The sequence below is a fragment of the Cervus canadensis genome, chromosome 19, assembly GCF_019320065.1.
Source record: "Cervus canadensis isolate Bull #8, Minnesota chromosome 19, ASM1932006v1, whole genome shotgun sequence".
NCBI classification, from domain to species: domain Eukaryota; kingdom Metazoa; phylum Chordata; class Mammalia; order Artiodactyla; family Cervidae; genus Cervus; species Cervus canadensis.
Genome location: NC_057404.1, coordinates 41638896 through 41651701, shown reverse-complemented (window position 1 = coordinate 41651701; position 12806 = coordinate 41638896). Strand labels below are relative to the sequence as shown.

Here is a 12806-nt window from a genome sequence, read left to right as displayed (position 1 = left end):
TGAGTGTTGGAATGAGGATGAGATGGTTGGATGGCATCACCGACTCAATGGACATGGGTTTGGGTGGACTCCGGGAGTCGGTGATGGACAGGGAGGCCTGGCGTGCTGTGGTTCATGGGGTCACAAAGAGGCAGACACGACTGAGCGACTGAACTGAACTGAGTGTGGGAATGGGAAGAATTGTTTTTCTGAATGCCCATGTTATTTTGTTCTTTTTGTTCTTTCTCTTCCCTTTTGATCTATATTAATCTATGCTTAACTCCCAGCATGTCGAGTTTTTTAAATGTTATCTATGGACTGGTATAATTTAACATGAAACAGGGAGGGAAAGTGATATAGCTCTGTGCTTGACTATGAGAAGTTGCTGTGATGCTCTGAATTACTGTATTATTTTGCTGAAAATATGCCACAGATTACTTAGACGAACTTAATATTTTTTAAAAGGCTGTTATCGTAGAAACTTGGTGGCCTCATGGACATGGAAACCAGACTGGCTACAACATGACAGTCCTTTTTGAGTTGGATGGAGGCTTACGTTTTGAAAAATCAGCTAAGGTAAGCAAATACTTTAAGATATTTTGTGGAAAAAAGTTTACTTTTTGTTAAAATAGCAATACAGATCTTTATAGAAATAGAAGAAAATGACAAAACTTCTATAACCCCACCACTTGGAGATAGTTACTAATAATAGTTATATGCACTTAAAAGCTTCTAGTATGTGTGTATTTATCTTTTTAATGGGCCAGACATTGCACATTATTTTATTTATATTCTACTATACTTGAAATTGTGCTTTATACCAACATAATATATGTAATTTTGTTGTTGTTGTTTAGTCAGTAAGTTGTGTCCGACCCTGCAACCCCATGGACTGTAGCCCGCCAGGCTCCTCCATCCATGATATTCTCTAGGCAAGAATACTGGAGTGGGTTGCCATTTCTTTTTCCAGGAGATCTTCCTGACCCAGGGATTGAACCCATGTCTCCTGCATTGGCAGGTGGGTTCTTTATTGCTGAGTCACAGGGAAGCCATATATAATTTTACAGCTCAAATATTACTATAAGTTTCATATGAAAAATAGAATCCCTTGTCCATGCCACCCTTTCTATTCCTGTTTTCTACTCCTCAGAATCGATAATTTTTAACTTTTACTTGTATATTCTGCTGATTACTTTCATTTCCTCAAATAACCTGCTTCTACTAGTATTTCCTAATTTTTCAGTTTTGTATGTTACCTATTGACTTCAGACCTATAGGATGAGGAACCTACGTGGTTCTCTCTGATTACCCCCACTTGGCCCCCAGTATATCCATCTTGTCTCCCTCTCCCTCCCAATGTAGTCATATGGCCATTTTTTGTTAACTCAATTTTCAGTGTTTATACTATTATGTTATGAACATGCTCTTCAAACTTGAACCACATGGTGTCCTAAAATTACATCTTCTTTCTTGTGCAATTTTCTGTTTTCCCTACAGTTAATAATTGCCTCTTGTTTCCAGTTTTTTTTTTTTTTTTTTACTTCTTTTAAATCATATACAAACTCTCGAATATACCTTTTAAATTTAGTCACACTCAACTGGTAATCTATTTGTTGTTTATTACTACTATTATTAATTTTTAAATTTTATTATATTTTGGAACTCTCTCTCCTAAAGCCATTTTCTTATCTCCCTGATCTTGCTTGATTACTGTCTAGACCTTCTATTTAACTGCAACTTCCTTTTATTCTCATTCTAGAAATTCCCTTCATCTGTCTTCTAGGAGTTCTAGGTGTTTCCTTCATCTTTCTCATGGATTAAACATAGAATCCTGATTCTTTGGACCCATGTTTCTCTTTTTTTTTTTCTGACTCTCCACTTTTGTTAAAACACTTTCTTCAATAGATTCCTGAGAATGTGTTGTAGATAAAGTATAATTACATTCTAATTTCTGTTTTCTTATATAGATCTGTTTGTATTTACTCCTGGAAGCTTTTAGGATTTTGTTATCTTTGATCAGCTAATATTTGAAAATTCGAAAATGAGTGGATTTTTGTTTTTGTTGTGCTGGTTGTCTTGTGGGCTCTTCTGATCCTGAAACTCAATTTGGTTTTGTTTTATTTTTCTGGTACAGCTATTAATCAGAATGGACCTCCTGGAGTGAGAAATATTTTAAATATCCCCTTCTTTATCCCATCTTGTCTTATTCTGTGTTCTGGAGAATTTACTTGATTTTATCTTAAGTTTTTAAAACTTCTCATTTTATGTTGGAGTATAGCCGATTAACAATGTTGTGATAATTTCAGGTAGACAGCAGAAGGACTCAACCATACATACACATGTATCCACTCTCCCCCCAACTCCCCTTCCATCCATGCTGCCACATAACATTGAGCAGAGTTCCCTGTGCTATTTTTTTTATCACTTAAAAAATTTCTAAAAAGTTTTGACATTTAAAAAATGCATCAGATTTATATTTCATGGTTTATAGTATCTTCTTATTTCTCTGAGAATTTTAATTCTTAGTTTTGAAGTTCTCTGCATTTTTGTTTTCCACATTCCTTTTATTTCTTTACTTGTTTCAGGCTCTTTTATATTAGAGACTTTCCTGGAGTGTCAGTTATTCTTGATGTGGATTCATTCTGAAGATTAAATCATAAAAATGCAGATGAGAAGACCTGTGTGAGCCTCAGTGTTCAGTATTCAGGTGGAAATTCAGCTTTATCATGTGTGATGCCCACTTGTGTATAGCTATAGATCTTGTGTGTGTGTGTTTAGCCTTGCCAGTGAGGACATTCTCCAGTCTTGTGTCTGGGGAATATAAAACTGGTTGTTATCATTCAGAGTCTAGTGGCAGAAGGGGATTAAAGTTCTGACCGTCAAATATAGTTTCATCAGTGGCCCCTCTCACGATGTGCTTTTTATCCTCAAGCCTCTCTGAGCTTCTCAGTTGCTCAGTCGTGTCTGACTCTTTGCAACCCCATGGACTGCAGCATGCCAGGATTCTCTGTCCTTGACCATCTCCCAGAGCTTGCTCAAACTCATGTCCATTGAGTCAGTGATGCCATCCAACCCTCTTATCCTCTGTCATCCCCTTCTCCTCCTGCCTTCAATATTTCTCAGCATCGCGGTCTTTTCTAATGAGTCAGATCTTTGCATCGGGTGGCCAAAGTATTGGAGTTTCAGCTTCAGCATCAGTCCTTCCAATGAATATTCGGAACTGATTTCCTTTAGGATTGACTGGGTTTGATCTCCTTGCAATCCAAGGGACGCTCAAGAGTCTTCTCCAACACCACAGTTCAAAAGCATCAGTTCTTTGGTGTTCAGCCTTCTTTATAATCCAAATCTCACATCTATATGTGACCACTGGAAAGCCATAGTGTTGACCATATGGACCTTTGTCAGCAAAGTAATATCTCTGCTTTTTAATACGCTGTATAGATTTGTCATAGCTTTTCTTCCAAGGAGCAAGCATCTTTTAATATCATGGCTGCAGTCAGCATTTGCAGTGATTTTGGAGCCCAAAGAAGTAAAGTCTGTCACTGTTTTCATTATTTCCTCATCTATTTGCCATGAAGTGATGGGACCGGATGCCACGATCTTAGTTTTCTGAATGTTGAACTTTAAGACAGCTTTTTCACTCTCTTCTTTCACCCTCGTCAAGAGGCTCTGTAGTTCCTCTTTACTTTCTGCCATAAGGGTGGTGACATCTGCATATCTGAGGTTATTGATATTTCTCCCTGAAATCTTGATTCCAGCTTGTGCTTCATCCAGTTCAGTATTTCACATCATGTACTCTGCATATAAATTAAATCAGCAGGGTGACAGTATAAAGCCTTGACCTCCTCCTTTCCCAATTTGGAACCAGTCTGTTATTTCATGTCTGGTTCTAAGTGTTGCTTCTTGACCTGCATACAGGTTTCTCAGGAGACAGGTATTGCATCTCTTTAAAAATTTTTCATAGTTTGTTGTGATCCACACAGTCAAAGGCTTTAGTGTAGTCAATGAAGCAGAGTAGATTTTTTTCTGAAATTTTCTTGCTTTTTCGATGATCCAGTGGATTTTGGCAATTTGATCTCTGGTTCCTCTGCCTTTTCTAAACCCACCTTGAACATTTGGAAGTTCATGGTTCACCTATGGTTGAAGCCTCGCTTGGAGAATTTTGAGCATTACTTTGCTAGCATGTGAGATGAGTGCAATTGTGTGGTAATTTGAACATTCTTTGGCATTGCTTTTCTTTGCAATTGAAATGAAAACTGACCTTTTCCAGTCTTTTGGCCACTGTTGAGTTTTCCAAATTTGCTGGCATATTGAGTGCAGCACTTTCACAGCATCATCTTTTAGGATTTGAAATAGCTCCATTGGAATTCCATCATCTCCACTAACTTTGTTTGTAGTGATGCTTCCTAAGGCCCATTTGATTTTGCACTCCAGGATGTCTGGGTCATGGTGAGTGATCACACCATTATGGTTATCTGGGTCATTAATATCTGTTTTGTTTAGTTCTTCTTTGTATTCTTGCCACCTCTTTTTAATATCTTCTGCTCTTGTAGGTCCTTACCATATCTATCCTTTATTGTACCCATCTTTGCATAAAATGTTCCCTTGGTAGCTCTAATTTTCTTGAAGAGATCTTTAGTCTTTCCCATTCTATTGTTTTCCCCTGCTTCTTTGCATTGATCACTGAGGAAGGCTTTCTTATCTCTCCTTGCTATTCTTTGGAACTCTGCATTCAAATGGATATATCTTTCCTTTTTTACCTGGAATCAAGAAAGAAAAGCTTCTCTTCTTTTCTCAGTTATTTTTAATGCTTACGCAGACAGCCATTTTGCCTTTTTGCATTTCTTTTTCTTGGGGATGGTTTTGATCACTTTCTCCAGTACAATGTCACAAACCTCCGTCCAGAGTTCTTCAGGCACTCTGTCTATCAGATCTAGTCCCTTATATCTATTTCTCACTTCCACTGTATAGTCATAAGAGACTTGACTTAGGTCATATCTTAATGGCCTATTGATTTTCCCTACTTTTCTTCAATTTAAGTTTTAATTTTGCAATAAGGAGTTCATGATCTGAGCCACAGTCAACTCCCGGGCTTGTTTTTGCTGACTGTATAGAGCTTCTCCATCTTCGGTTGCAAAGCAAACCTCTCTGATGCTGACTGGCAAGATGATAGGTGAACTTCAGGATCCTTCCTCCAAAACAACATGTTTCACTTCTGCTTAGGGATAAAACTTCTAAGTCATTATGCATAAAACTGCGTCTTCATGTTACTTTAAACATTCGAAAATTGAGTCGGAGATTGGGAATGGAGCTGTCTAGAGAAGACAGTGGGGAAAAACAGCCCTTGCACTTTAAAGTAATGCTGTCCAACTACCTCTCGAGAAGGACCAATCCTCCCCTGCTCCAAATATACCTGCGACTGGTATTTAAAGCAAAATGCACCTATGGCTAATTCATACTGATGTATGGCAGAGATTGAACCAATATTGTAAAGCAATTATCCTTCAATTAAAAATAAATGAATAAAAAATGCAATAAAAGTGTTTTCCTCTGAAGATATAACCATCTGTTTTGCCTCTAAATCTTTATTTATTTATTTTTTTGTATTAGTTGGAGGCTAATTACTTCACAACATTGCAGTGGGTTTTGTCATACATTGATATGAATCAGCCATAGAGTTACACGTGTTCCCCATCCCGATCCCCCCTCCCACCTCCCTCTGCCTCTAAATCTTTAAATAAGCCATATGGTAACCTCAGATAGAGGATATTGAAGGACACAATTTGACTTTAGTCTAAAGAAATGACTAGGTCCTACCAGGACTAAGGATTGCTTGATATTTACTAGCTTCAGACTATGTATTGTCCTTCAAATGCCATTTCCATGCATGTGTGCTGGGACAGTAGAGATGAGGTAACTTCAGTGTGGCTTGGGATATAGTGTATAGTAAGGGGTGTTAATTGCTTCCATTGATTTTTCCCTTTCCGCTGACGTCAGCCGTCGGTGTTTGCACTGGCTGTGGCTGTCCTCTGGTGTCCCCTCCCGTTTGGTGTTACCTCTTCTGCGGGCCAGACACCATGCTCAGTTTGAAGCTCTGCCCTTCAGGAGCTCCTTTTCTGTTTTTTGATTGTTTAGTTACGCTCTGTATTTTCTGAGGCACTGTGAGTGTGTGTGTGTCCATAATATCTACAGGGAGCATGTCCTAGAGTTACCTAAAGAGCCAAGACTTTCCCGCTCATTCTAACTCTCTTGCCAGAAGACTTGTGCACTCTCCCATGTTGAGTTTCTTGTGAGTTATCTTTATGAAAGGGTAGAAAAGAATGAGTCATTCCAACTTAACAAAGAAAAAGAAAGGAACTTCTGAGTTGTTGTGTGTGTTGGATATAAGTCTGTTTCAATTCAGGCTAATATGGTTGCATTGTTTATTAATATAAAGAAAAGTAATTAGCCTCCAACTAATAAAAAAAAATAAAAAAAAAATAAAGAGGCACTGCACTTGGTAAATTAACTACACTCCAATAAATATTTTTAAAAAAAAAAATGATGCCACTCTTTCAGTTGATGAGCTACAGAGTAAAGGAATATGTGTTGCCTCACTCCTTGTGTTAATGCATGTCTGGGCAATGTGCTTGTTCGCTGGGGCTGCTGTAGGGTATTTTTGAAGCTCATTCATTCACTCAATACTTAGGGATCATCTACTGTGTTCCTGCCACTTTGATAGGCTCTGATGATAGAGCGGTGAATAAGATACCCTGTCCATTTCTTTCTGAGATTTTAGTAAAACTAATCATTTAGCTGGGAAAGTAAATATTTAAACAAGCAATTGCAATAAAGTATGATAAGCACTCTAGAGTAATATAGAGCACTGTGTGAGCACAGAGCAGGGCCACCCTGGGCAGATTTGCAGAGAAGGTGAGCTGTGCCCTGAGGGATCAGTAGAATTCAACCGTGCAGCATAGCAAAGAGGCAGAGGGAAAGACTATGTCAAACCCAGGGTCATGAAGGAATGTTGTGTGTTTGTGGAGGTGAAAGAAATTTCAGTGTGGCTGTGTTTGAGTTTGAGGTAGAATAGGATGATATTATGAAGGTCATTCTTACTAGGTCGGGAGCCTAGTAAGCCATGTGAAGGAATTAGACTGTCTTGAGGACATTGAGGATTTTTGAAGGGTTTTAAGGGGAGAGCAGTGATCATACTTGTTTGTAAGATTATGTAGATCAGATTGGAAGAATGACAGGATTAGGAGACCAGTCAGAAGATTTGGTGGTAACTCAGGCACAAGATGACAATTGCTTGATCTATAGAACTGCTGAGGAGTTAGATTTGAGAGAGAGTTAGGAGGTAAAATTTGAGAGAAATCTAGGAGGCTTAATGATGTATAGAGATAGGAGAGAAGGATGATTTATGAATGATTCTTAGTTTGCTGGTTGGGGCCACTGAATGTCAGGTGGCAATTCCATTCTTTGAGTTAAAGACTCAGAACGAAGAACACATTTGGAAGATGAGATGGAATGAAAATTATTTCTGTGTTACAGGTGTTTTGTGTGGAGTGATTGAGGGATACCCCCAAAATAATATTTGATGAGCACTTCATTATGTGGGTCTAGAGTTTAAGAGTTAAATCTAGGTTAAAGATATAGATATGTAAGTCAACAGAATGTAAATCATTTTAGCCTTTGGCAGGGGATGAGCTACTTAAGTTACTTAAGTAATGGGGGCCAAGCTAGACATTTGAGGAAAGCAAAGACTTGAGAAAAGGCTGGAGAGAGCTAAGGCACTGTGATAGGATTGTGAGGCAGCTCTGAGGGTTGAAAACTCTCTTTTCTGAGAGTCACAGTATCTTCACTTTGAAGGAATGATTGATTTCTTTTTTTAAATTTAATTTTTTGGGGGGTTTAAATGGTCATTTGAATTCTCTTTTCCAAATAAAGGTTTATCTTCCCCCCCAAAAAAAAATTTAATTTTTTAACACCAAAAACATTTCATACTGAGACACAGATGATTTACAGTGTTGTGGTATTTTCAGGTGAAGAGCAGAGGGACTCTCAGCCACACACACGTGTTTCCATTCTCCCCCAAACCCCCTTCCCATCCAGGCTAGCACATAAAAATGAGCAGAGTTCCATGTGCTGTACAATAGGTCTTTGTTGGTTATCTGTTTGAAATATAACTGTGTGTACATGACCTTCCCAAAGTCCCTAACTATCCCTTCCCCTGGCAACCCTAAGTTCATTTTCTATGTCTGCGAGTCTTTTTCTGTTTTGTAAGTTCATTTGTATAATTTCTTTCTAGAGTCCACATATAAGGGATGTTGTGTGGTATTTCTCCTTCTCTATCTGACTGACTTTACTCAGTATGACATTCTCCAGGTCCATACATGTTGCTGCAAATGGCATGATTTCATTCTTTTTAATGGCTGCGTAATTTCATTGTTTATATGTACTATATCTTTTTTTTTTCTCTTGTAGAGAGAAATTTTATTTTGCAATGTTTTCAGTATACTCACTTCGCATGTCTTTCCTCTCAGCTGGAGCCTCATACGCAGTTTGGTAACTTGGAGTCAGCTCCAATGACAGTATATTCCCCTCTTCATCACACATCCCATATACTTCTTAACTTCGGGAAGAATGAAGTGGTGCTAATGTTTATACAGCTGAAAACAAAGCCCTAATTGGCATTCTGACAACATAACCATTTATTGACCCATATGACGTTTGTAATTTTTGCCCTTTCCCCTCACTGTATCTCTTTAAGAAATAACTTGTCCCAAAACCCGGTGACTGTTTTCCAGGGCGCCCTGATGTCAGCTCCCGTAGCCTCATTCCTCTGCTCTCGTAACACTCGGCACGGTGATCGCTTGTAACTACTGATCGACTGAATTACTCTGTTTTTCTCAGCAGACTGTGAGCTCCACGAGCAGGATTCCTCTTTGACTACCTGTCTTCTCAGCACCAGGCGTATTATGGTTGCCCAATAAATTATGTTCAGTTGAAGAAAACAAAAGTTTACCTTAAAAACAACCTGTCGTATGATAGCACCTGGGTTAATGGTTACCTCTGGGGAAGAGAGGTGGGTAGTGACAGGGCAGGGGCATGAAAAGGTTGCCCTCATGTTCTGTTCCTTCACCTGCTGACCTGGGCACGCTCACCACTTGACCATTTATGCAGCTGAACTTGTGATTGGCGCATTTCCTGAATGTGCTGTTGTTTAGTCACTCAGCTGTGTCTGACCCTTTGTGACCCCATGGACTGTAGCTTGCCAGGCTCCTCTGTGTAATTTCCCAGGCAAGAATACTGGAGTGGGTTGCCATTTCCTTCTCCATGTATGTACAGTATCATCTTTATCCATCCCTCTGTTGGTAGACATTTAGATTGCTTCCATGTCTTGGCTATTGTAAACAGGGCTGCAGTGAACATTGGGGTGCATATATCTCTTCAGGTCATGTTTTTCTCCAGATAATGCCCAAGAGTGGGATTGCAGAGTCATATAGTAGCTCTCTTTTTAGTTTTTTAAGGAACCTCTATACTGTTCACCATAGTGGCTGTATCAATTTACATTCCCACCAACAGTGCAGGAGGGTTCCTTCTCTCCACACCCTCTCCAGCATTTGTTGTTCGTGGATTTTTTGATGATAGCCATTCTGACCCATGTGAGGTGATATCTCATTTTGCATTTGCATTTAGCATTTAGTTTTGATTTGCATTTAGTAATGTTGAACATCTTTTCATGTGACTATTGGCTATCTGGATGTCCTCTTTGGAAAAATGTCTATTCAGGTATTCGGCCCATTTTTTTTTTTGAGTGGGTTTTTTGTTTTGATGCTATTAAGCATCATAAGCTGTTTGTAAATTTTGGAGACTAATCCCTTATTGGTCACATCAGTTGCAAATATTTTCTCCCAATCTGTGGCTTGTCTTTTTATTTTTTTTATTGTTTCCTTTCATGTGCAAGAGCTTTTGAGTTTAAGTAGTCTCATTTGTTTATTTTTGCCTTTATTTCCATTATTCTGGGAGATGGATCAAAAAAGATGTTACTGTGACTTATGTCAGAGTGTTCTGTTTTCCTCTTGGAGTTTTATTGTGTCTGGTCTCACATTTAGGTCTTTAATCCATTTTGAGCTTATTTTTGTGTATGGAGTTAAGGAATGATCTAATTTCACTTTTTTACATGTGGCTGTCAAGTTTTCCCAGCACCATTTGTTAAAGAGACTGTCTTTGCAATATTGTTTAGTCTTTTCTCCTTTGTCATAGAATAATTGACCATAAGGTACATGGGTGTGTCTTTGGGTTTTCTATCCTAGAGCTACCGATTTCTGATGGTGACATTTTAGGCTGGTTTGATGGTGTTTTGCAAGCCATTATAGGTGTGTGGTAGGTTTAAAATTGTTTTCTGAACCCTCTGCCTACCCTGATTGTATACATGCTAATTATATTTATCATATTTGAGCAATGCTTTAAAGTTTAGGTGAGGCTTGAATCCAAAACTCAGTATATTTCTCTGCTATAATTTTTTGAAGTTATCTTCTTATTCTAAGATGTTAGGGGAATGATAATTCTGTATCACGTAGGAGTCAAGGTACTACTTTATTTAGCTCATTAAAATCATAACAATAACACTTTAATCAGTTTGTAACTTTGTTCCTTAGGAGATTCAGAAGAGAGCTATGAAGGTGATTAGAGGAAGAAAGGATAAAGGAAAGAGATAATTAACTGGAAGGCAGCAGATTCTTCAATTTGTTATTTGTGGTATTTTTTCGTTCAGCTGTAGTGGGACCGATGTGAGGGAAGCCGAGAGCTTGAAGTGGGGTGTTTGAGGTCAAGGTTACTCCCAGGAGAGGCTGTACCAGAGTCAAGGCTGTTTATGTTACCTCAGAATGGGTAACTGAGGAGCAGCTCATAACTCATTTGCAGGGAACTTTAGGAGTGTTTGTGTCCATTTGACTGGGGTGATAAGAGGTTGAATTGAATGATCTCTTATGCCTTCCTACACTCCCATGATTGCTCACAAGAGGAAATCAGAATAATGTAAAAATTTGAGCTGTTTTGCAAATTTCAGAAATCAATATTGGCTTCTGAAGTGTAGATTAAAAGTATATAAATTATTGCCAAATTTGGTTAAGAGAGCTGATACCTAATTCACCTTTGTTTCCATCTAGAGTAGTTCTTCCAGGGAATTCAGTTTCTTGCCATGCCCAAATTTCTTAATGTTTTCAAACTTGCCAGTATTTTTAGCAAGCGAAGAGATGTGATTGCTACTTGCCATCATTAACTGTTTTCTGGCAGGAGTCTCTTAGTCTGAGTTCTTTCCAGCCTTTATTTGGTGGGAATGTGTCAGACTGGGATTTCTATTTATTTATTGCAGAGTATAAACACAGGAGAAAAGAAATGGAACATAAGTAAAATGCTTAATGAATGATCAGAAGTTGTACACTCATGTAGCTGTCATCCTGACCAAGGAACAAGAGCATTACTAGCACCTCAGAAGTTCCCGACTCTTGCCAGCTTCCCTAATTACTACCCGCTTTCCTTTCTGCAAATCCACTGTCCTGGCTTCTAACACTATAATTTATTTTTGCCTGTTTTTCAGTTTTGTTTGCATGGAACTACATCATTTGTTTGCCTTTATGACTGGCTAATTTGGCTCACCATTATATTTGTGGCATTTAGACATGTTGTGGTGTGTAGCCCTGGTTTCTCTGCTTACACTGTTTTGTAATATTTCATTGTGTTACACTTTCTGCTGTTGAGATTTGGTAGTTTCCATTTCTGGCTTTTCTGAATAATGTTGCTATGAACATTACTGTATGAGGCTCGGAGCACATATTCCCCCAGTAGAATTTCTGCTGTCAGTGAGATTGCTGAATGCTAGGGTATGCGTGGGTACAGCTTTTACAAAGAGTGCTAAACTGTTTTCCAAAGCGTTTGTATTTCATCTTTACTCAGCATGGTCATGTGCTTGTTAACACTCAGTACTGTGTCAGAGAGGAATTTTTTCCCTCATCTCCGGCCCTCCCTTATAGGCTCTCTATTGTTCATGTTTCCTGATGGTTTCATTGTTATCCTGGGCTTGCTTTATGCAAAAATATTTTCATATTTTTAAAGTATCTCATTGAAATCCATATTGTTAGGCTTATGTCTTGCTTGTCTTCCATCGACATTAGACATATGCATTTTAATTTTTATGTTTACTGGACATGTCACAAGACAGAAGCACAGTCTCAGACAGAATGCCTTGGGGAAGTTACAGATTTTGGTTGTAGCCCATGTAGCAGAGATGTACTGGGTCTTAAAAAGAATGCAGGCACTGTGGGGAATAGAAAGTGCTCACGGTATTTCTTTTGGACAGGAAAGAATAGTCTGAAATTTGTTGTTGTTAAAAGGAGTAACTTTGGAGCAAATAATTTTAGGATGATGGGAGATAATATGAGGCAAAATTAATGAGTACTTTAAGTAAATTACAAAAATGAAAGTAAGTGTTGGGATATTATAAAGTCTGTCAAGTTATTTCAAGAGGAACCTTAGAATGTGAGTTATGTTACTAAGTGAAAGAAGCCAATCTGAAATGATTCCAATTATGTGATATTCTGGAAAAGACAAAACTATGGAGACAGTTAAAAGATCAGTGGTTGCTCTGGGTTGGGAGGTGGAGGGAGAGATGAATAGGTAGAGCACAGAGGATTTTTAGTACAGTGAAACCACTCTGTCTAACACCATAATAGTGATGGATACAAGCATTATGCATTTGTCCAAACTCATAGAATGTACAACATTGTGAGTGAACCCTAATGTAAACTAATAGACTTTGGGTGATTATGAGGTATCAGTATGGG

General features: G+C 38.4%; 1 protein-coding gene across 1 annotated transcript in view; it reads left to right on the top strand.

Annotated features, from left to right (window-relative positions):
- Positions 1-12806, top strand: part of MANBA (mannosidase beta) — a 124188-nt gene that overhangs the window by 31401 nt on the left and 79981 nt on the right. The window contains exon 7 of the mRNA XM_043438653.1: positions 445-555. Within this exon, the coding sequence (XP_043294588.1) occupies positions 445-555 (111 nt within the window). The remainder of the gene's footprint in view (positions 1-444; positions 556-12806) is intronic.